Source organism: Cervus canadensis, chromosome 12, assembly GCF_019320065.1.
Source record: "Cervus canadensis isolate Bull #8, Minnesota chromosome 12, ASM1932006v1, whole genome shotgun sequence".
Lineage (NCBI taxonomy): Eukaryota > Metazoa > Chordata > Mammalia > Artiodactyla > Cervidae > Cervus > Cervus canadensis.
Window position 1 is genome coordinate 57331520 of NC_057397.1, and position 24882 is coordinate 57356401.

The 24882-nt window shown below is 33.5% G+C and overlaps 1 protein-coding gene across 33 annotated transcripts in view; it reads right to left on the minus strand.

Moving 5' to 3' along the window:
• The window catches only part of RIMS2 (regulating synaptic membrane exocytosis 2), a 586517-nt gene that overhangs the window by 250572 nt on the left and 311063 nt on the right, over positions 1 to 24882 (minus strand). For 28 of the 33 annotated variants that reach the window (XM_043483862.1, XM_043483859.1, XM_043483858.1 and 25 more), the window contains 3 exons: positions 18763 to 18893; positions 11658 to 11829; positions 9175 to 9328 (listed from right to left, as the gene is read on the minus strand). In XM_043483862.1, coding sequence (XP_043339797.1) covers positions 9175 to 9328; positions 11658 to 11829; positions 18763 to 18893 — 457 coding nt within the window. Of the gene's footprint in view, positions 1 to 9174; positions 9329 to 11657; positions 11830 to 18762; positions 18894 to 22555; positions 22604 to 24882 lie in introns of all 33 variants that reach the window. The other 5 variants (XM_043483855.1, XM_043483845.1, XM_043483853.1 and 2 more) reach the window with 1 other exon arrangement.

Sequence of the window (24882 nt, forward strand, 5' to 3'; positions counted from 1 at the left end):
GCTACACAAAGTATCTCAGAAGTTGGATGCTAAGCACCACAGCAACCAGCATTAGTAACAATCTCTATGTGTAGACCTGGTTTCAGAAACCAATGCACACTGGGACATACCAGTGAAGCTCACAGGAATAAAAATTAGTGGGTTTTTCCTGAATGTTGTCCATTTTTAGGGTTTTCTAGAACCTCGGTTGAGAGTTGAGAGTAGGTAAGAAGAAGGAATCTGCTATTTGACTACAAAAATGGGAACCTAAGAGTCAGATTAAATAAAATTTTTTTAAAAAGTGCACAGACAAGTTTGTAAATAATGGTTTTGCTTGCTACTTATGTATTATGTATCTTTGGATCAATCACAATGTCAAGCACCATAAGCATAACAGGTGACTATTTGTTGATGTCATTAAAATAACGTGGATCTTGAAAAAAAGTAAGAAGGGAAAAAAAGACAAATCAAAATTAAATGATGTATAAAATATTAAGCAAATTTTATAAAAAATTACATGTTAATTTATAAATTATCCCAATAAAAGATAAACTTTTCCAGATGGATTTTAGAAAATAAAGTTTACAATGTTTTCAATAGACAAATCTTAAACACAAGTACACAGAGAACTGAAAATAAAAGGATTGAGAAACACATACCGCACCAAAAAAAAAAAAACCAGCTGCAGCAAGAGTAACATCGAACAAAGCATGTCTTAAGGAAGAAGTATTCTTAAGAGAGGCATTATGTAATGATACAATTATCAGTCTATTAGGAAAAAATATAACAATTCTAGTTTTGTATGCACCTAATAACATATCCTGAAAATATATATAACAAATAGTGACAAATCATGGGTAGATATTTTAATATACCTCTCTCAATAACTGATGAAATAATCAGATGAAAAATCAAGAAAAAAAAACCCCAGAATATTTGAAAAATGAAGTTAATAAACCCAATACACAACATATGTTGAACACGTACAAACTACGACAAGATAAACATTCTTTTAAAGAACAATTACCAAAATTGATTATATACTACACCATAAAGCAAACAGTTAATTTTAAAAACTGAAATTATTCAAAGTGAATACTCTTTCAAGAGGGTTATTTGCCCAATTTCAATGTTTTACAAAATCCTAGAAAATCCCTAAAGTTTGAAAATTTAACAATATATTCTTAAAAAATCCACAGGTAAATGAAAGTACAATAATATATTATCACACCATGTTAAAAATTATCTATGTATTCTTCTGAAGAGATGACGAGAAACAAATGAAACTTAAAGGAAAAGACACAAATAATAGGGAAAAAAATCAATGGAAAAGAAAAGAAATATATAGCCTAAAAAGTAAACAAATAAAAAGTTTGCTGTTTGAAAGACTAGTAGAATTGATAGTGCATCAGCAAATCTGACCAAGAACAATAAAAGAAAAAGGAACAAATTACCAATATAAGGGAAAAGAGGACAGGACAACACATTCAATAGACATTAAATAGACAATAAGATGCTACTATGAACAAATTTAGTGCACATTTTTTTTTCAAAATTGGAGAAATATTCAAATTCCAAGAAGAGTCCAACCTAACAAACCCGACACAAAAAAACATAAAATTTTGAATAGTTTTAAATCTAGTACAGAAACTGAAAATGTAACTCAGCACCTACAAAGAAATTGCCAACCCTCGTAACATAAATGGTGAATACTTCTAAACATGTACAGGAAAAAAAATACCAATAATAATCATATTCTTTCAAACAACAGAAAATGAGGAACAATTTATGAAGCCAGAGAAGCACTGAAATAAAAGCGCGACAATGATATTACAAAAAAGGAAAATAAAAGACATCAAACAAAAAAAGAAGTAAAATTTCCTAATGTTTTGTATGAACCCAGCAGCGGAATATGGATAACAAAAGCAAATAAGATGTTACAAAAAAGACAGAAAGCAAACTCTTCTCCTTTCTCTCTCTCAGGAATACAGATGCAAAAATTCTACACATATTAACAAGCTGAATCCAGAGACAGATAAAATGATAACGCATCATGAGATACCTGGGTTTATTAAAGGAATGTAGGATAACTTGAACATTTAAAATCAATACAATTTACCAACTGGTAGAATAAAATTATATATCATATAGTTTTATTCACATACACAGAAAAAACATATAATTCAAATCCATTCATGATTAAAACTTTTCATCCAACGAGGAATTAAATAGAACTTCCAGAAGCTCCAAAAGTAGCCTAAAAATCTTATGAAAATATCAAGAAATATAAATAATCCCAAAGAAAAATGGGCAAGAAATTTGACTAGGTTTTCCATAAAAGAGGATATCTAAATAGTCAATTAACCTAAGAAACGTCTATTAGAGAAATGTAAATTAAAGCCACAGTGAGGTAATACTACACACCCACCTGAATGAGTGAATGAAAAGAACTAAAAATACCAAATATAAAGTAAGCATACAGGGAAACTCAAACCCTCATTCACTGTTGTAAGAAGTATACATTTGGATAGTTTGGGTAAAATGTAACACAATATCTACAGCAATTGAATATATGTATAGTCTATTACCTACCTACTCTATTACTAGGTATGTCCATAGCAAAAATAAACACATATGATTACCAAAAGGCATGTACAGTAAGCATGCTCAGAAATAGTCAAAATCTGAAAGCAAACTGTCAATCAACTGCAGGCTTTTTTAATTAAATAAACTATTTAATTCCCCAAACTAGTGATTTTAAATAAATACCCTCACATTATAATCTTCTTAGAAAGCTGCTAATAAACAACAGTATATCAAAATTTGTAAATAGTTTAAATCACACTTTAGAGCCAAGATAAGCAATTCCTTTGTATAGTTATTACCTCTGACCAAAGCATAAGAATTCACTTAGACAAATAGCTTTCATAACCAATCTAAAAATAAGATACATTGGTGTATATTTATAGAAATAAATTGTATATGGCAATGAAAATGATAAACAACTTCAATTATATGCAACAATATTTACGAGTCATACAACATAGTGGTAAGGGAAAAAGTCACATATTATATATGTGATGCAATATATAAATATATTGTGTAATCTCATTTCTACAAAATTCATATATATGTGAGTATTCCATTTATATGAAATTAAAAATAAGTGAAAGTATTCTATCATATGTTATCTTGACAGTGGGAATAATTACTGGAAGAGAGCAGGAGAGAGGCTGGAAAGATGCAGATGATGTTTTATTTCTTGATGTGGGTGCTAGTTACATGTTGTGGTTTCTTACTCAAAATTGATCCATGAGTATATTTATAATTTACACATATTTCTACATGGATTCTATATGCCAGTAAAACGTCTACATAAAGGTGTAGAGCTCTAGACTTATGGACACAGCAGAGGAAGGGGAGGGTGGATGAATTGAGAGAGTAGCACTGAAATACACACATCACCATGTGTAAAATAGATGGCTAATGGGAAGTTGCTATACAATGCAGGGAGCTTAGCCCGGAGCTCTGTGACAACCTAGAAGAGTGGGATGGGGTGGGAGGTGAGAGGGAGGTTCAAGAAGGAAGGGACATGTGTATTCCTATCGCTGATTCATGTCTATGTATGGCAGAAACTAACACAACATTTTAAAGCAATTATCCTCAAATTAAAAATAAAAATGTAGAGTTCTGCCTCTGAGAATAATAGGGTAGCTTATATCAAACTAACTCTCCGGTCAGTAATAATTCTAAATTCTGGAAAAATATTTTACTATAAAACTGTTTAAAGATACCAGAGAACAAACTCAGGCAGAAATTGGCAATATGACCCTTGAAATAAAAGAAAAAAAGTAAAAGTCACTCAGTCGTGTCTGACTCTTTGTGACCCCATTATATTATATATAGTCCATGGAATTCTACAGGCCAGAATACTTGAGTGGGTAGCCTATCCCTTCTCCAGGGGATCTTCCCAACCCGGGATCGAACTGGGGTCTTCTGCATTGCAGGAGGATTCTTTATCAGCTGAGCTACAGGGAAGCAAAAAAAAGGACCTATTTAACTAGTTTTCTCTTAATGGCCTTCCCCATATGGTTCACTGCAGAACAATTACAGCTCAGCAAAAAACCTCAGTTACAAGGCTGAGAAGCCAGAGATCAGAATTCAGAATTGTGAGAGCAGCTATAATTGTACAGAAATCCTGGAATGGAGGGAGCCAGAGAAGGAGGAGACCAAAAACTTACACTTAATGGTCCCCAAAATTCTTGCCTAAAATTATAAACTGCAGAGAGAAAAACAAAAAGAAACCCAGCAGAAAGCCACAGTTGAAAGGCTAAATGGTCTGCAAGATTTCAGCACCTTCCTGATGTATAGGATACAGAGTTTGGAGTTTAAATCCTATTAATTATAGGTTCTGTCCAAAATCTTGAACTCTGTGTAGAGTTCAAAACTGAGACATGAGAACCACGAATTAGACTTAGAACTATGCAAAGGATCAAAATAGAACAAAAATAAAAATGAGACACATCTTCCACAGATTTTAAGCGATCCTTCAGTAATTTCACTGTCTGCTAAAATAAAACACAATATTCTTCAAAATTCAGTCTCTAAAATATATTAAACACAATGTCCAGTACACAAAACATTAGTAGATACATAAAACAATACAGAGTGTGATCCCTAGGCAAAGAAAGAAAGAAAAATATTAATAAGCCAACAGAAGACTAAGATGTTGGAATTAGTATACTTTAAAATAAATACTATAGCTATATTAAAGAATTTATAGTATTATACATATAGATATAAATTATATTATATATATATATCACATGTATATTTATATCCACATATGTGTATATATAAAATAATCCTATAAATTCTTTTAATATATCTACATACACCTATACATGGGCTTCACAGGTGGCTCAGTGGTAAAGAATCCGCCTGCCAATGCAGGAGATGCAGGTTCCATCTCTGGGTGGGGAAGATCCCCTAGAGAAGGAAAGAGCAACCTGCTCAGTATCCTTGCCTGGGAAATCCCATGGACAGAGGAGCCTGGTGGACTACAGTCCAAGGGGCTGCGAAGAGTCTGATATGACTTAGAGACTAAGCATGCACACATCTACCTACACACATCTGTTTGTATATATATACACACACATAATAAAACAAGGGGAACAGGAAAGATATAGTAACTTCTAAGAAGATCAAATATAAAACTTAAAATGAAAAATATAATGTATTTAATAAGATAATTCACAGAATTTTTTTCCTGGAAAATTGAACACTGTAGAACAAAATATCAGTCAACTTGAAGACAAATAAAAATAATTAAAACTGAGGAAGAGAGGAAAAAAATTATAAAACAACAACATAGACTCAGTAACCTGTGAAAAAATGTCAAAGGTCTCTATATATGTAATTCTCATCCAAAAAGGAAAGCAGGGAGGCAATTGGGTAGAGAACTGAAAGAAATATTCACCCCAATGCCCCCAAAATAGTTGAAATCCTGAAAAACTTTAATTATAAAGTCATATCTCTTTTATCTTATACCTTTCAACAGTATCATTTCAGTTCTAGCTCTAAGATTTGTTTGCATTCACTTTTCCATGAAGACTTGTGGTCATGAAGGTGAATAAAAGTATAGTAGACACAATGTTTTCTTTTTTAAAGAGTGAAAGAGGTTTAACATTTGAGATATCAAAGAGAAGAATCTGGTTATTATGAGAGAAAAATAAGAATGAAGTATCAAATTAAAGAAAACTCTGATTGGATCTTTATGGTTCAAATTGTGATAAGACTAAGATGTTAATAAGATATCTCAAGAAATAAATATGTAAAGGAAGATTTTTGCCTTAAGACATTATACAACTTTAAATAAATAAGAGTAAAGAATATAACAATAAAATATCAAAGTATATTTTCCAAAACAATCTCTTTATGTTTCAAGAAAGTTATGAATAGTTTCTCATCAACGAATCAAAAATAAAATGATGTGAATATGTGAGCTATTTTGCCAACCTCATTTCTCTATTGATGCATTTTAATTATTTGAACTCATAGCTTCCGTCCTGCTGACACATTTTTAAAGATGCTTAATTAATCACTCTTTGAAATATGTACTGCTCTTTTCCCCATTCTTTGGTGTTATCAAAACAACAATGTCTGTGAAGGGAGTGGGCAACAGTAGGCTGAAGAAAAAGCGTTGTAAGAAATGTTAATTCCTCATCATTAAAGTTTTGACTCCTCACGGCCTAATTTCATTAGACTTTTGAACAATGAGCACGTAACTATTGCTATAAATTTTCTAAAACACAGCATTCTTATTTTGCAACATGCAGGGATACTGCTATAAAATGTCATCTACTTCAAATACTTTCACCAATCATTTGTGAAATCACTTAAAGCTTACAATCAAAGTTGTCTGGATTGCATCTCAAAAATACTTTTTCAGAATATTTAAACTAACTACAAATGCATGAAACAATTATTTTTAGAAGAGCTTTTAGATATTTTTAAATATATTATTAAATGATAAATTACTAATATCTTCTTAATTAAATACTGCATTGAATAATCTGAATCTACAAATTTAAAATAGAAAATCATCAGAGGAAAGAACAGAATCCCAACATTACCATTTATTCACTTTAAATAACAAAAAATGTCCAGGTACATTTAATAAATTCATAGCTTCAGAATGCTATTCATAAGCTTCAGAGATTGAATTACCAAAACTTTTACTATGTGGATGTAGGGAATAAATAAGGGCTTATTATACATTTTTGATGGCTAATTGTTCATACACGTGTGCATGCATGCTCAGTCACTTCAGCTGTGTCGGAGTCCATGTGACCCTATGGACTGTAGCCTGCAGGCTCCTCTGCCCATGATTCTCCAGGCAAGAATGCGGGAGCGAGTTGCCATGCCTCCTCCACAGCATCTTCCCAACCCAAGAATCGAACCTATATCTCCTGTGTCTCCTGCATTACAGGCAGAGTCTTTATCCGCTGAGCCACCTGGGAAGCCCATTCAAACATGTATGTTCCCTCAAATAAGTTAATGATATGATCTTTGACAATTTAAACATACTTGTAAATAAATTCCATATAAACCTTTCCATGGAGAAAAAAACCTAAAGGAGGTTCTTTTCATCAGTAAAACCTTAAAAAAATTAATATACTTACTTACTAATACCCTAACTGAGCCTGTCATTGATGAGCAACATACACTTAGCCAATGGTAATAACTTTAACTTTCTGACTACCGCTGAGTGTTATCCCCTAATCTTCCTTTATCACATCCTTTACCTATCTTTATGCCTAAACATTGCTAATAAATTATAATAAAATTTTAATGTAAAACACCAAATTCAGTCATACATTCAAGTATTGAAAATTAACTTTATTAGAAGTTAATTGATAGTGGCAAGATTCATACAGTACAACATGAAGTTATTATTTCACCCAGAGGTTTATTTAATATTATTAATGATTACTTAACAGAGGAGCCATTGTAAGGATGGAAAATATTAATATCTGCAAAATTGATTAAATTAATTTCAAGAATATCCATGATTTATATAGATAACTAGAAAGTCCTCTATTCTCATCATACCTCACATACACTATTCTTAGCCAGGGAGGGAAAAAATGAAAATTATTTGTAGATTTAAGAGTTTCAGATACTAAGAGTCATCAAACCTACTCTTTATTGCAATAACAACTAGAGTAAATAGACAAGAGGCCAGTGCTGCAAGAAAGGGCAATAGTAGCCAGCGTTAATAGCCTATAAACCTAATCTACAGGAATTAGTAGAAAATGAATTATACTAGCAACCTTCATATAGTAACTCACCGTCCTACACTGTGATTTAGAGACAATGTACTGAGTAGTTTACAGGGTCAGAAAGAGCAGACACTCTAAATTCAGTCAACATAAATTTCATGATAATGTAGTTACAACAAACAGTGTTGTGATGGCAACTGCAGATGAAGGTGTGTGGGTGTTCACTCGGGGGAGCAGAAAAAAGTGAGTGCTATAAAATTAGTGTTAAATTAATCCCCTCCAAGGGTAAGAGGTTGTATCTAATGGAAATAAAATTCCAGTAATTAGATTATTTTAAAAAGAAATTAATACAAGTCTCTATGCTTTCCTATGACTAATTATTCCACAAAGTCAATGCTTTGCTCTAATTCTCTATTCAACAACCTTCTGATGTGTAATTTAGCCCTCTATTCGTCAGAAAGGCTGTGATCCATTTATATAAGAGTTATTTGTTATATGGTCAAGTATCTTTACCATGATTGATGTCATGATGACACAGCATTTATGCTTATAAATTTGTACTTCTGAAATTTAGTTAATCTCAATCAGTTCTCCATTATTTGACAAAAAAGCTGCTAAACCTGAAACATGATGGCTCCATGAATACCATCCAGAGCAAAGATACCTATCACAAAAATACCTATCACAAAGATTCATCAGAAAAAAACAAACTTGAGCTGCAAGATCAACAAACCAACAATGCCATTTTCCATTTTCAATGTGGAAAATATTTGTGAGTTTCCTTTAAGATTCTCTGAATAACCCATTTTATAGTTTGGACTGTGCATAATTCAGCATAAAGTGCAAACACTGATAACAACAATAGTATCAGTTTATACTTCTGACATTAACTTTTAGAACCATCCTGTGACATATTATTTCCATTTTCTAAATGAAGAAAGTGAAACAGACAGAGATGACCTACCTCAAGTCATACAATTGTTAAATGAGAGAATTAAAACTTAAACTTTATGAGTAATGTTCATAGACATGATTTCAACCACTATGCTATACTTTTATCCTATATATTCATAAAATATTTGGCTTAATGAAGGAAGAAATCATAATTTCAGATATCTACAGCTCCATGACCAAATTCTACTACATTAACTATTTCATTCCTATGATTTAGATTCTAAGAGGTAAAGTTAAAACATTGTGAAGTTTTAACACAGTGAAGCACAGTATATCATACTGTGATAAGTGAACACGATATGCATTCAGGTATGTATAAATTTAAAAGCTTTAAGAATAGCTATGAAAATACTAATAGATACCTGTTAATACCCATAATGGTATCCTTAAATTCTGTGCCACATATATCATTCAAGATATTTCAATAAATTTATGAAAAATTTTACTGAAAACTTACTTTGCAACCTCCGTGTTGGGCTCTCTCCATGGAGTTGTCGTCGTGGCATATATGGCGAAGGATGGGGAAGTGGCAATGAGGAAACATCATGAGTCTGAAGTTTGTACCAATGTGGCTCGTCATCTAATAATGCTGTTTCTAATTCAATTAAAATCTACAAAGCCAAGAGACAAAGAATTGTCATATGACAATAATATAGAAATTCTCTTAAATTGTTTCATTATAATAGTAATGTTGTCAGGTCAAAAGCAAGGTTATGCAGCAGAATTGCCCATATGCTTGCCACTAGTTAAATAGATAAATATTTATAACTTCTTACTGATTTAATAACTTTATATACCTAAGACATTTATTTTGTAGATCTTTGAACTACTGGAGGCTGTAGCAGATCCTCTACTAGGGGCTGCTAAATATGACACTGATGAGATGTTTGGATGGCATCACCAACTCAATGGACATGAGTTTGGGTAAACTCCGGGAGTTGGTGATGGACAGGGAGGCCTGACATGCTGCAGTCCATGGGGTTGCAAAGAGTAGGACACGATTGAACCAATGAACTGAACTGAAAGGGAACCTGTTACTAAATGTCGGTAATTAAAACTAATATATGTATACTGTTTTATGGTTTAAAAAGCATTTCACTTACATTCATCAGCTTAACCTTTACAAATTCTGAAATGGGGATATAAAAACAAATGAGAAATGCTTACTGTGTGTTAAGAACCTTGTCATATATTATCTTAATTCTTGGGTAAAAACTACTAGGTTGGTCTTATTAGTCAACTTTTTATAGATAAGCATACCAAGGTTTAAAAAGATGAAAAAAACTTGTTTAAGCCTCCATTGCTGGTAAGTGAAAGAGGATGCAATATAAATCAAAGACTGTCTTACTTAAAACTCGGTTTAATGTATCATGATACTAAGGATTCAAAACAGGAAAGAAACAAAGAATGGATTTTTAAGTGGCTCAGCAGTAAAGAATCTGTCTGCAATGCAGGAGATGCATGAGACATGGGTTCAATCCCTTGGTTGGGAAGATTCCCTTGGAATAGGAAATGGCACCCACTCCAGAATTCTTGCCTGGAAAATTCCATGGACAGAGGAGCCTGGCAGGCTACAGTCCATGGAGTTGCAAAGAGTCGGACACAACTGAGCACACAAACACATCACATCATCACATATTATAACATGAATATATAATAAATTTGAAAAGGAAATCAGTCCATAGGAATAAATGATTCTTTTTGTTATCTTTCAAAGTCATGCAAATATGACAAGGTCTGTGTTTAAGGATATGAGAACTGTTAAATAGTGATAAATCACTACATAGCTATGGGAGGTAAAAAAGTAAAACAACTAAGGTACTCTTCATTCTTCCTAAATTGTCCCTAGTCATTTTCAAAATTACAGGGTGTTTTAAATGGTTACACATATATACACACACACATTTAATCCTCACTCTAGCCCATCTCACTCTACTAAAGAGGAAATTAAAGCGCAAATATATTAAATATCTTGCTCAAGTACCAAAGTCAGGAAGTGGCAGTGTCAGGAACGCATGATCAGGCAGCAGAAGCTAGGCTCTGATTTTAGCAATTACGTTCCCCTTCTTTCCAACTCTTCAATTCCTTAGCTAAGAACATTCAGTTCAATATTTCTATGGATTGTTGTTTTACCCATGATATTACCATTTAATTCATTCAGGAAAATCAACCACGCTGAAAAAAGCTGAAAGCAGTTATCTTAGCATGTTAATGGTGGGAGAACTGTCTCTCATCTGTTCCCTCTACCTTTCAGATAGAAATATTTCCTCAAGTATAAATGAAATCAAGTCATGCTCTTTCCAACCTGTCATTTGTTCCCATTATCTACAGGATAAAATCTAGGCTCTTAATATGACATGTGAACGGATACAATCAGACGTAAGTTTAACTTTCAAGTCTCATTTCTTACCAGGTTCCTTTCAAATTTCAATGCAGTTGTCCAAGACCCCCGTAACTCTAGTATCTCGTATTCCCTCTGCAGGAACTTTACTCCCTTCCCTGGACCACTTATTTCTGCTTCCCTGCAAAGCAATTTTGTATTCCTACTGCACTTTCCCATAGAACATCTGTCATGCTATGTTATAACTGTTCATTCACTTATATGTATTTCAGTGAATTATAAATTCTTTAAGAGAGGAATATACCTTGTCTACCTTTGAAACCTCAGTCCATAGCACATTACAGATACAGTACAGGGCTGAAAAAATGATCCATGGATAAACGATTGAATTACTAGTGGTACAATTGGTTTAGTAAACTAAAAGGATACACACATACTGTAAAAGCATCAATAAGTTATTTTCTTAAAACAGCAGCTAAATTCATTCTGTTAAATTATGTTTACTTTCTCAGGTATCCAAAATATATTACTGATAGTCATATAAACAAAAGTATTTGGGATAACATGAATAGTCTAAGCTTTAAAATAGTTCCAGATACCTCTCCTAAGAATTCACTTTCTTCCTCTCGTACTCGAGCTTGATCCCAAAGGGTAATCTCCAGCATTCGTTCCCGAAATTCTCTTCGGTGGACTGGAGAATAAATAAATGTTTGGTTCCATTTGGGTTCCAAAGTTTTCTTCACTGTTTTAGTTCTTCTCTTGTTTTTGTCACTATCAAGAAAACAAGAATATATGAACTTACATAAAGCTTCATTTGAACTTTTGCCCTAAAATGTATACATTTAAAATTTGCAGGAAACAAGTGAAGTTTTCCCATAAATTTGTCATATATTAAAAATGTTGTAAGCTTCAAAACTACCATTGAAATGTATAAGGCATATTATGTAACTTTGCTTTAATAACAGAGTATTATAATAAATATGAAAATTTTCCATGATAGATAATTAAGAACAGTCTTTCACAAATTCTAAATAAAACCAGACTAAAGAATCTTTAACTCTCATTTTCTTTTTAACACAGTGCCCTACTGGAAACCTTTAAAATGGAAATCAACTTATTGGCTACATACACTATTACTTTGAGTATTTGTACATATGCAAATTCTATGCATGGTATTTGCAACCAATATACTATTCACTTAAACTACAGAAATTCTTTGTACAATATGTCTGATTGTTATGCTCAAATCTTTACTTCCGTGCGGTTAAGCTAATGAGCAATTTATTTTCTTATATATACACACTTGCTCATTTGACATTTATCAGTTCAGCTCAGTCGCTCAGTCGTGTCCGACTCTTTGCGACCCCATGAATCAAAGCACGCCAGGCCTCCCTGTCCATCACCAACTCCCGGAGTTTACTCAAACTCATGTCCATTGAGTCGGTGATGCCATCCAGCCATCTCATCCTCTGTCTTCCCCTTCTCTTCCTGCTCCCAATCTCTCCCAGCATCAGGGTCTTTTCCAGTGAGTCAAATCTTCACATGAGGTGGCCAAAGTACTGGAGCTTCAGCTTCAGCATCAGTCCTTCCAATGAACACCCAGGACTGATCTCCTTTAGGATGGACTGATTGGATCTCCTTGCAGTCCAAGGGATTCTCAAGAGTCTTCTCCAACACCACACTTCAAAAGCATCAATTCTTCAGCGCTCAGCTTTCTTCACTGTCCAACTCTTACATCCATACATGACCACTGGAAAAACCACAGCCTTGACTAGACAGACCTTTGTTGGCAAAGTTATGTCTCTGCTTTGTTATATGCTATCTAGGTTGGTCATAACTTTCCTTCCAAGGAGTAAGCGTCTTTTAATTTCATGGCTGCAGTCACCATCTATAGTGATTTTGGAGCCCCAAAAAATAAAGTCTGACACTGTTTCTATTGTTTCCCCATCTATTTCCCATGAAGTGATGGGACCAGATGCCATGATCTTAGTTTTCTGAATGTTGAGTTTTAAGCCAACTTTTTCACTCTCCTCTTTCACTTTCATCAAGAGGCTTTTTAGTTCCTCTTCACTTTCTGCCATAAGGGTGGTATCATCTGCATATCTGAGGTGACTGATATTTCTCCCGGTAATCTTGATTCCAGCTTGTGCTTCTTCCAGCCCAGCACTTCTCATGATGTACTCTGCATATAAGTTAAATAAGTAGGGTGACAATATACAGCCTTGACATACTCCTTTTCCTATTTGGAACCAGCCTGTGGTTCCATGTCCAGTTCTAACTGTTGCTTCCTGACCTGCATATAGGTTTCTCAAGAGGTGGGCCAGGTGGTCTGGTATGCCCATTTCTTTCAGAATTTTCCACAGTTTATTGTGATCCACACAGTCAAAGGCTTTGGCATAGTCAATAAAGCAGAAATAGATGTTTTTCTGGAACTCTCTTGCCTTTTCGATGATCCAGCGGATGTTGGCAATTTGATCTCTGGTTCCTCTGCCTTTTCTAAAACCAGCTTGAACATCTGGAAGTTCATGGTTCATGTATTTCTGAAGCGTGGCTTGGAGAATTTTGAGCATAACTTTACTAGCGTGTGAGATGAGTGCAACTGTGCGGTAGTTTGAGCATTCTTTGGGATCGCCTTTCTTTGGGGCTGGAGTGAAAACTGACCTTTTCCAGTCCTGTGGCCACTGCTGAGTTTTCCAAATTTGCTGGCATATTGAGTGCAGCACTTTCACAGGACCATCTTTCAGGATTTGAAATAGCTCAACTGGAATTCCATCACCTCCACTAGGTTTGTTTGTAGTGATGCTTCCTAAGGCCCACTTGACTTCACATTCCAGGATGTCTGGCTCTAGGTGAGTGGTCACATCATAGTGATTATCTGGGTCATGAAAATCTTTTTTGTATAGTTCTTCTGTGTATTCTTGCCACCTCTTCTTAATATCTTCTGCTTCTGTTAGGTCCATACCATTTCTTTCCTTTATCAAACCCATCTTTGCATGACATGTTCCCTTGGTATCTCTAATTTTCTTGAAAAGATCTCTAGTCTTTCCCGTTCTATTGTTTTCCTCTATTTCTTTGCATTGATCGCTGAGGAAGGCTTTCTTATCTCTCCTGGCTATTCTTTGGAACTCTGCATTCAAATGGGAATATCTTTCCTTTTCTCCTTTGCTTTTCGCTTCTCTTCTTTTCACAGCTATTTGTAAGACCTACTCAGACAACCATTTTGCCTTTTTGCATTTCTTTTCCATGGGGATGGTCTGATCCCTGCCTCCTGTAAAATGTCACAAACCTCCGTCCATAGTTCATTAGGCACTCTATCAGATCTAGTCCCTTAAATCTATTTCTCACTTCCACTGTATAATCATAAGGGATTTGATTTAGATCATACCTGAATGGTCTAGTGGTTTTCCCTACTTTCTTCAATTTAAGTCTGAATTTGGCAATAAGGAGTTCATGATCTGAGCCACAGTCAGCTCCCGGTCTTGTTTTTGCTGACTGTATAGAGCTTCTCCATCTTTGGCTGCAAAGAATATAATCAATCTGATTTCAGTGTTGACCATCTGGTGATGTCCATGTGTAGCGTCTTCTCTTGTGTTGTAGGAAGAGGGTGTTTGCTATGAGCAGTGCCACTCTTGGCAAAAGTCTACCAGCCTTTGCCCTGCTTCATTCCGTACTCCAAGACCAAATTTGCCTGTTACTCCAGGTGTTTCTTGACTTCCTACTTTTGCATTCCAGTTCCCTATAATGAAAAGGACATCTTTTTTGGGTGTTAGTTCTAAAAGGTCTTGTAGGTCTTCATAGAACCGTTCAACTTCGGCTTCTTCAGCGTTACTGGTTGGGGCATAGGCTTAGATTACCATGATATTGAATGGTTTGCCTTGGAAACGAACAGAGATCATTCTGTCATTTTTGAGATTGCATCCAAGTACTGCATTTCGGACTCTTTTGTTGACCATGATGGCTACTCCATTTCTTTTAATGGATTCCTGCCCACAGTAGTAGATATAATTGTCATCTGAGTTAAATTCATCCATTCCAGTCCATTTCAGTTCGCTGAGTCCTAGAATGTCGACATTCACTCTTGCCATCTTCTATATGACCACTTCCCATTTGCCTTGATTCATAGACCTAACATTCCAGGTTCCTATGCAATATTGCTGTTTACAGCATCGGACCGTGCTTCTAGCACCAGTCACATCCACAGCTGGGTATTGTTTTTGCTTTGGCTCCATCCCTTCATTCTTTCTGGAGTTATTTCTCCACTGATCTCCAGTAGCATACTGGGCACCTACCGACCTGGGGAGTTCATCTTTCAGTATCCTATCATTTTGCCTTCTCATACTGTTCATGGGGTTCTCAAGGCAAGAATACTGAAGTGGTTTGCCATTCTGTTCTCCAGTGGACCACATTGTGTCAGATCTCTCCACCATGACCCATCCATCTTGGGTGGTCCCACACAGCATGGCTTAGTTTCATTGAGTTAGACAAGACTGTGGCCTAGTTTTCTGTTGACATTTATAGGTCTTTATAAACATAGTAAAATTATTTCTCTGTGAGGTAGCTGCTGTAGTCTGAGCTGGAAATGCAAGTTGGCCATCCTGATGGACAGAACTTCCAGTTCAGAGGCTTTCTTATTTTTTTCTGCTGCATATTTCTATCAAATGAATGTTTTTGATTATGCATTCCATTATATACACATATATTTATAAATTATATGCATGTATTACTGTACTGTTATACTAATATATTGCATTCATTGGTAAATATACAAAAATAGTAATGAAAATAGATGAAAATAAAAATACACATATTTCTTTCTGAACTCCAATGAATTGTTTCTACATTCCCTGGGTATATCCATTCTTTTTGGAGATCACTACTCTAGCTTATTAGAGAGGATCAATGGCTGAATAGGAACAAAGAAAATCATCAAGGAAGGCAATGTTAAGCTATCAGAGGAGGCTATTTGAAGTGAGAAATGCCAATGAACAGAAAGTGGAACTGTGTTAACTTCCTCAAATTATCTTAGCACAGCACAGTTCTCAGAGTATTGGGAAACAGGAAGCGGTTTGAAATAAGAAGGGATAGAGTGCCTCTAAATGAGGGAGTCTATGTGACTTCTCCTAGGTGAAAGCAGAGCTTACTGTTTAATACAAGGGCTTCCCAGGGTGTGAGTGGTAAAGAATCCTCCTGCCAATGCAGGAGATGCAAGATATTTGACTTAATGTATCAAAAGCATGTATTTAATGTGGCCATTTAAAAGCAATGTATGTTTATTAATTGCTATGGTTTCCCTAGGAAAATAACTTTGGAAACCCATGTAGGAAATCTTATCTCCATTCAAATTTATGAAAAAGAAGTGTCACTGTAAATTAGAACAACTAAGTAACAGAGAAATAATGACATGGACTATGATTTATGATCGTCACTTCCTCCTTCCAAAACTTTAACAAATATTTATAAAGCATCTACTTATATTCTATCCATAAAAGAATGAATTATGACACCCTGTCAGAGATAAAAATTCCTTCCACCAACATCAGAAAGAAAATATTTAGATGGAACCTTGCCATCTAATCCAAGAATGGTTTATACTGCTTCTTATGACCTGTGGCTTTTCTTCCAAAAAACAAATAATTCAAACTAAAAGCACAGTCCTTTATTCATGTGTAAAAACTTATGTCAACAGAATAAAAAAGGTTGAGGTGATAAAGCAGCTATGTGAGTTAACCAGAGAATTCTGTTTTCTACTACAGATAAAATCCTGACACAACTATTAATAAAGTGAGCAACAAACTTGCCTAAATATTCTTCAAATTCCTGATAACTGACAAGAAAACTCAGCTGAGAGATAATCTGAGAAAAAAAATTTCAAAACTTTCTCAATTTTTTGCTGTTGAGAAAAGATAAAAATTCTATATTGGGGAATACAGAGGAGTCTTTAAAGGGACTTTCTCATTCATCTGAGCTCTGTCTGCTCAGAAAGTTGGAAGAGGCATGAAAAATAAACTAAAACTAAAAGTCAACCAAAAAACAAATAATCTGAGAGGCTTTTACTATCTTCAAAAATAAGCATTTTTCTTAAAGAGCTCTGAATAAACAGAATCTTAAGACTCTTGCGACCTCACGGACTATGTCCATGACATTCTCCAGGCCAGAATATGGAGTGGGTGGTCTTTCCCTTCTCCAGGGGATCTTCCCAACCCAGGGATCAAACCCAGGTCTCTCGCATTGCGGGCAGATTCTTTACCAGCTGAGCCACAAGGGAAGCCCAAGAATACTGAAGTGGGTAGCCTATCCCTTCTCCAGTGGATCTTCCCAACCTAGGAATCGAACCACGGTCTCCTGCATTGCAGGCAGATTCCTTACCAACTGGGCTATGACTTGTCATGTGCTTGCATAAAAGCATATGTGGGAATGCGTGATTTTCCGCAAGTTTTTATGATGGCAATCTAAGGATGCTTAGACTCTGAGAAGCAAGTGACTTGTCCTCCCCCTAAGATGGTAGATAATATGGCTGTGACATCTGTCATCCAACTGAAGTTTTAAGTTGGATTTACCCTTTTAGTTATTGCATATCCTCATCTTCCCTTGCTGTTCAAAGTGTATCCCTCCCCAAAAGACAATCTAAGTTGTTAGAGAACAATCTTCTCTAAGTAAACCTCATAAGATAAAATCATACAGCAGCCAGTTTCTAGTAGTTTAGGAGGCTGTGGCAACCTCACATATTTTCTGAATAATTTAACTAATTTTTTTCCAAAATATGTATCAAAGTGTAAGGCCTTTGTTAACTGCTTACTTCTTATTGTCTTTGTTGAGTCTGTTCTTCAGATGATACTGTGGCATTCAATACTGATGACTTTAACTTAAACCAAATAAGAGAGTGTGCAGAAGTATACAAGTATGTTTAAAATCACATCTGTACCCTGCTACTTACATCCTGAGAAAAATGACCAGACCAACCCTAGAAAACATCAATGCAGAAGAGCTAGGGAAGGGAAATTAGTGCACTACTTTTTTCCTTTTTCATGATGTTTATTGAATAATTTCTTTCACTTTGTATGTGTTTGAAATTGAGAATGATTAGATGATTTTTGATAAATTATTTCTCCTATCCTGATTTCTCTATTTAAATCAGGGTAGATTAATAACATGCATACTGATCAGCATGAACACAAAGGAAATGACACTTTAGGAAGCTAACTCTTGGCCCAGTGGTAGAGATTTCTTGATGATATTGGTAATTAAATATAAAGCATGTTCATTAATTTTACAGATTGTAGAGAAATAATATATTAGTAAGAGAAAGTAGAAATTGTAGAGGAACATGATGAATATCTTTTAGTACCATTTCCAGCTTTTTGTCTCTGTAGTTTATGTTTAAAGTGTATTTGATTTAAAGGTGCACAATTTTTAATGAGTTTTATAAATAAAAACATACTTTATTTAAGAAGCAATCCACACAATATAAAATTGATATAGAATAAAATCATCTATACTATGAACATTTGAAATGGGTTTTAAAACAATATCAAAGCATTTACTGTCACTATTTAGATTCCTAGGAATCATTATGCCTATGCTAAACGTTCTAAGTATCTAACTGGTATGATATTTAAAAATAAATGACACAAAATCAAAACACTCCCTGCTATTAACATTTCTTATCTGTCTTCAAGAATATTTACTTTTGTTTCATATCCTTACCTTCTGTCTGGAAGAAAGTAAATTTTAACATAAGGATTCCGTGGCCTCCCATCTTCCCTGGAAGGGAGGTCTTTTGCTCCCAAAATTGTAACTATTAATTGGTGACCAACCTTGTCAAACCACAGTTTTATCTGAAAAGCAAAAATATTTATTTATCAGCTTAACCATTTACTAATATAACTGAATGCTTACATTCCCAATCTTTGTCCCATTCTCTTATCCTGATATTAGCACAGAATATAAACTTCACTTAGTAAATTGCAGTTAACTTAAAAGGATATGCTATAATAACTTCAATGAATGGAGAATTTAATTCAGATATTTTAGTTTCACAAATTTCTTGAAATTTTTATAATCTAATTTGATAGCTTTTTAACATGCACATAATAATTACACTGCCATAATAAGGACTTTATATAGGATTGTTCTGTGTCTACATTTATGCAGGAGTCTCTGTAGTTCATTTTGGTTCCCCTACAATACTGAGTTCAGAATAAATGCTCAAAATGAACTGAACAGATAAGTTGCTCATATGGCATTCATGGGAATATTTTCAGCAAATGTTTTATGTTATATCACAGCAAAGATCTTTCAAAGATTATAAGTAACTAGGAATTACTAGAAGATTTAGTAAACAGACTGCTTAAATTTGTATTTAAAACTATAATAAATTAATCTTTTAAAGTTTTTTATACATAGTCTCTTTTTCATTTGTGAAGCAAATGTATTCATCCTTAGAATAAAAGGGTATATTTTATAATTCAAGATAGGAAAATTAGAATAATTTGCCTGTGTCATAATTAAGGATTAGATCTTCACATCCAGCTGTTGAATCCATTAGACTTAACAGCTGTCACCTCCCACACACATCTCACACTCCCACAGCTAGTTATGATGACTATGATTCTGATTCACATTTGGTTCAGAATTTAGCACATCCCTGGCCACTATCTTCAAAATGAAATTGAATTGGAAATTTGGAGCTTGGGGATAAGTTTTGTTTATGTAATATGCATATTTTATTTTCAATTGTTTGATTTTTTTTCTTTTAATTTGGATGCACAATGTTTCCATTAGCTTGGAAGACTTAAATATATATCTCATGTCAGTCCCTCCCTCTCCGCTCCAAAGCAGACAGTCAATGCTGGGCCAAGCTCTAGGCTATACACATATAGACCATCCACATAAAAAAATATAAAGATAAATATATATATGATATGTTAGTAGTTCAGTTCCAATTCTAACATGGTGTTGTTGAGTCCCTCACTTCATATCCTAAGAGGATGAGAGGCCAAGCAAGAATTTTGAGTCACAAGACTAATGGCCCAGAAAGGTATATAAAATTATTTATTTATATATTTTTTTTTGGTTAAATGAAATTAACCCTCTTATAAGAGTAACTATTAGAAATGTTTAAATTTTACAAATGATAGTACTACTCTTTATATTAAGTCCTTATGTTTAATGCAGGTATTATCTTGAGGCTCTATAACAAAAACTTTTTTGAACTGACATGCTGAGTACAGACCCTAGTCAAGTGGTTTTCAAACTGTGGTTCATAAAACTCCTGCAACAGTATTATCTGACTCATCTGTTTAAAAGTTACAAATTCCTGTGGCCCACCTTTCAGCTACAGAACCAGAATAGGGCCCAGAAAATTTGCATTTTAACAAATCCTCAGGTGATTCTCATTTCCATTAAAGCTTGAGAACCACTGCCTTAGACTAGGGAAGCAACAACCTGGAAAAAAAGCATCTGATATTCAAGCGGAAAAAAAAAAGTTCAGCACCTGAAACTAACTGCAACATTATAAACTATACTCCAATATAAAATTTTTAGAAATTACTATTAAAAAAAGAAAAAAGTTCAAGTATTTCTTGCCCAACAATATTAAAACAATGATATAGATGAGAAGAGATGGAAAAAAGAGACATTCAGGCAAAAGATATGAGCGGGAAGAAAAAAGTAAGAAATACAAGAGTGTTTCATACATGAGATGAAACAGATGTCAGAAAGATTCGAAGTTCCTCTAAGTTTGTGACCAAATCACACTACTTTCTATATTCTTTATTTTCTATAGCAATAAGAGCTATGGCTTTATTTTCCATGAGGTTAAAAATCCTTCTCGGAGCATCATGACATCAATATTAGACACTTCAAAAAAGAAAAAACTTCTGAAAGACTACAAAATTGTTTTCCAATAAACAGTGCATTTAAATAACAAAGGAAAATAATAAGTATTAGACTAAATTCATAATTATTTATTGGAGCAAATTGCTGACTTCTGTGAGTATTTTTTTAGGGATTGAGACTAATCCTTTGTTGTCATCTCCACAGGCAGTATTTTTGCTCTTTTAAAATCATTACAGCTAAATCTTAAGATATATATTTCAAATGCTTGATAAATAGTACTATTTTTAATGGAAATAAAATTTCCATTAATAAAAAATATCATTTATTAATAATATTCATTTCTCACACAAACAGATATTAGGTACTAGCTTTCATATTTTCACATTATACTTTACAGTTTATTAAATTATACTTTACAAATATGTAAATATTAAATAATATAGATATGAAATAGGCATACTTTGTACTGATTTTTTGATGAAAATTATATGTTTTAATAAACTGTCAAACTGGGCATTTGATCAATAGCCCTAATTTTCATTTTATATTATGGGACTTGCATTGAAGTTTTTAATAGATATTTAGCTCACAGTATCAAAACAAAATTATTTTATTTGCTATATTATTAGTCACATTCTTAATTGTGCTTTTTAAATGAATCGTTGGAATATATCTGCTGATTCCTCAAAATAAAACAAATATACTTCCACAGTTCTAAATATGATATACTTATTTTACATCATTTTCATTAATAAAAATATTGATATCATTTTACTTGCTTTAATACACTTTTCATGTGCCACTTTTAAGTTTCCCAAGCAGAATCTGAGCATTCTAAGTAAATATTTTACACTAGATAGTGTTAACTAGAACAACTTCAGTTTTTTTTAATTTAAATTAAATTAGCATTATTGAAAACCAACAACAATAACCAAAAAAAAAAAACAAAAAAACCCATGCAGCAAAGCAAGAAAAGCATAATACTACTTTTTAAAAAACACTATATTGACATTACTTTTCCGTATAAGGGTTTCCTAATGAAAAGAGGCAAAGAACTTGTACCCAAGTATTGCAGTAAAATAAATGGTATTATAATTACATAATGCAAACAAAATAAACTCAAGACATTTTATTTGGATTGTGATTTTGTTCTATCAAAGTCATATAGTTTTCAAAAGTTGAACTCTGTATATAATATGCAGAAAATTCATATTTTAGATAAGGTACAAATTTATTTGCCAGTCTCCTCAAGGAGTAATTGCTTGGAAAATGCAAGAGAATGTAGATGTTAAGTGATATAATGAATGATTTAAAGAGACAGTAACCTTAGTGCAATAAAAATATCAATAGTATAAAATCAGCTATTTATGTCAATATTACAGATATAAGTGGAATCTACATTAAATGCCAACCTGAAACATGAGTTTTAGTATTCAGTCCATCATATAAAATTACTAACAAAGATTGTCTCTTTAAATTTTTACTTTATTTTAATCCCCATGCAGAATTTTACAAGCTGGCTCATAAAATGATTTGGAAGTCAATAATATGGTTTGGAGCAACATACCAAATTAAGTTTTCCTACTACGCATTTTCCAAAAACATACAAATAAGGGTTAAAACACAATTTTAGATTCTATCAGGCAGACAAGGCCTTTACCTGAACCCTAGGAACAAAAGGCGTTGTTCTTCTACTAAGGCTTTGGCTCTGGTAAGCAAAATTAAAGAAAAAAGCAATAAAACAAAACCAAAAAGGACAACACGCTGGAACTAAAAGACCAAAAGTAAAAAACACATACAACTATCCCTTAAATACATTTTTCCATGACAATATATATCTAAATTAAGTACTTCAACATAATGAATAATTTTCCCAAAATTATAAAACAGATTAAGAACTATATGAAATCTGAGAAGTTTTAAATCAGATTTTTAAATGTATCAACATAACAGGTATTAAGACTGAATGTAAAATAATGTAATCGGGCTCATATATTATGAAAGAATGAGTGTAAACATAAAATACGAGAGTCAGGATATTTCAGATATCATCCTTAAACACACTACATAGAAAAAAATATAGTCCAAGAAGAAGTGAGACAAAAACACATTAAAGAATTATTAGTGAAAAGTCATCTGTAGAAGTAATTATATAACTTTCCAAAGGAATATGGCTAACAAAAGTCTAAAAAATATTAGCCAAGTGAGCTTTATCACTTCTTAAGAGAATAAACACAGAAAGATAAAAGTGTGCTGGAACACACTGGATTAATTCGTTGCTTCATACTTTAAGAATCTATACTAGGCACTAGTATTTAACCACCATTTTCAGACATTTATTGTGTACCACCTGAGATAACACTATTTAGAGCTAATCATACTTATTAATGACAATAATATTTTTCTTTTTGTTTATACAGTTCTTTATATACTTTCAAGCTTTCAATAACAGTTTATTGCAAGTTTATTGCCTAAAACAACACTAGGAAGTAGTTGTTGTTATCTCCAGTATGTAGATGAGGAAACAGAGACATTAAAAAAAGGCCTAGAGATACTTGTGCAATCTCAAAAAGTAAGACAGTTTCAAAGGTAAATATTAAAGCTCAATTCTGGTTAAAACACTCTATTTCAAATTCATAGAATAAAATCAAATTTCTTTTCTCTTCTAACTTTTTTTTTTTTTTTCATTTTGAAACAGCTTCCCAATGATACCACAACCATTGGAACATTGTGCCTTTATTAAGACATGCCAACAGTTACAAGAGGAACAAAATCAGATTCAAATTCCTGGGTTTGGGAATGGATATCAGGGCATTTACTTCTTTTTCTTTCACCAAGATTCTATCCCATCTCTCACATTTTTCATGCATGTCTCTCTTGTTTAATTAGCAGTTGTGAACAGTTAAAGGTTTCAGATATCTCCACTGCTATACGGAAACAGATAATAAGTACTAGGAGGACTGCTGTCCAATGTAGCCATCATCAGACAAAACCTGATGATAGTTTAAGACATAAACTAAATCCCAAAGTAAAGTGAATCTTTAAAGCAGACTATCATTCAGCCACATGAGTCATCTTTATCTCCGAAAACCAAGACAGTCTCAAATCTCAGTTGTCTTCGCTTTCATGAGGAGACATTTCCAAAGGGAGAAAGGAACGTTTAGATATGGAGTATGTTCCTGGTATCTGTCTGCATAACCCTAAGTGGATAATTCTCTAGCCAAAGGGTAAGGGATGTTTGAAATTCATAGAGATTAGCCAGGCATGCTGAAGAAAAGGACTAACAATGCACTCAATTTAGAAATATAGCTTACTTTTCTTGCCTTCCCAACTGTCCTACCTGTTGTTGACCAAAAATATCAAGGTAATGAAAGATTTCTGCAAGTAAGTATTACTTCAAAACTAAAACATTTACTTTCAAAGAAATAGCGCTTTGAAATAAAGTAATCCTTTAAGGACAACATTCTTCCATCTTCCAAAATGACCTCAAATGAGCAACTCATAGATTTTTGAAATCAACTGTCTAAAATCTATGCCAGTTTAAACCTAACCTTTACCCACAAGCTTATGCATTAAACTTGGCTATGTAAACATATTTTGTTCTGTCAGATTATTTTAAATTGAGAAGAGATTAAAATAACATGCCATTAACCATTTTAAAGTGTACAATTCAGTGGCATTTAGTGAATCCACAATGCTGTGTCACTACCACCTCCTTCTAGTTTCAAAACTTTTTCATCACATCAGAAGAGTCATGAGTCATCACACTCTGCATCTATTAAGTAATCGCTTACCATTTCCCCATTGCCCCAGTTTCTGGCAACTACTAAACTGCTTTCTATCTCTATAGATTCTGGATATTTCATCAAAAAATGGTGAAGTATTATGCATCTCATTGCAATTTGTGATTAATATGAATTCATTTATTTTAAGCATGAAATGTCTGATAATATCTGTAACAATTCAGTTTCATACAAATGAAGAATT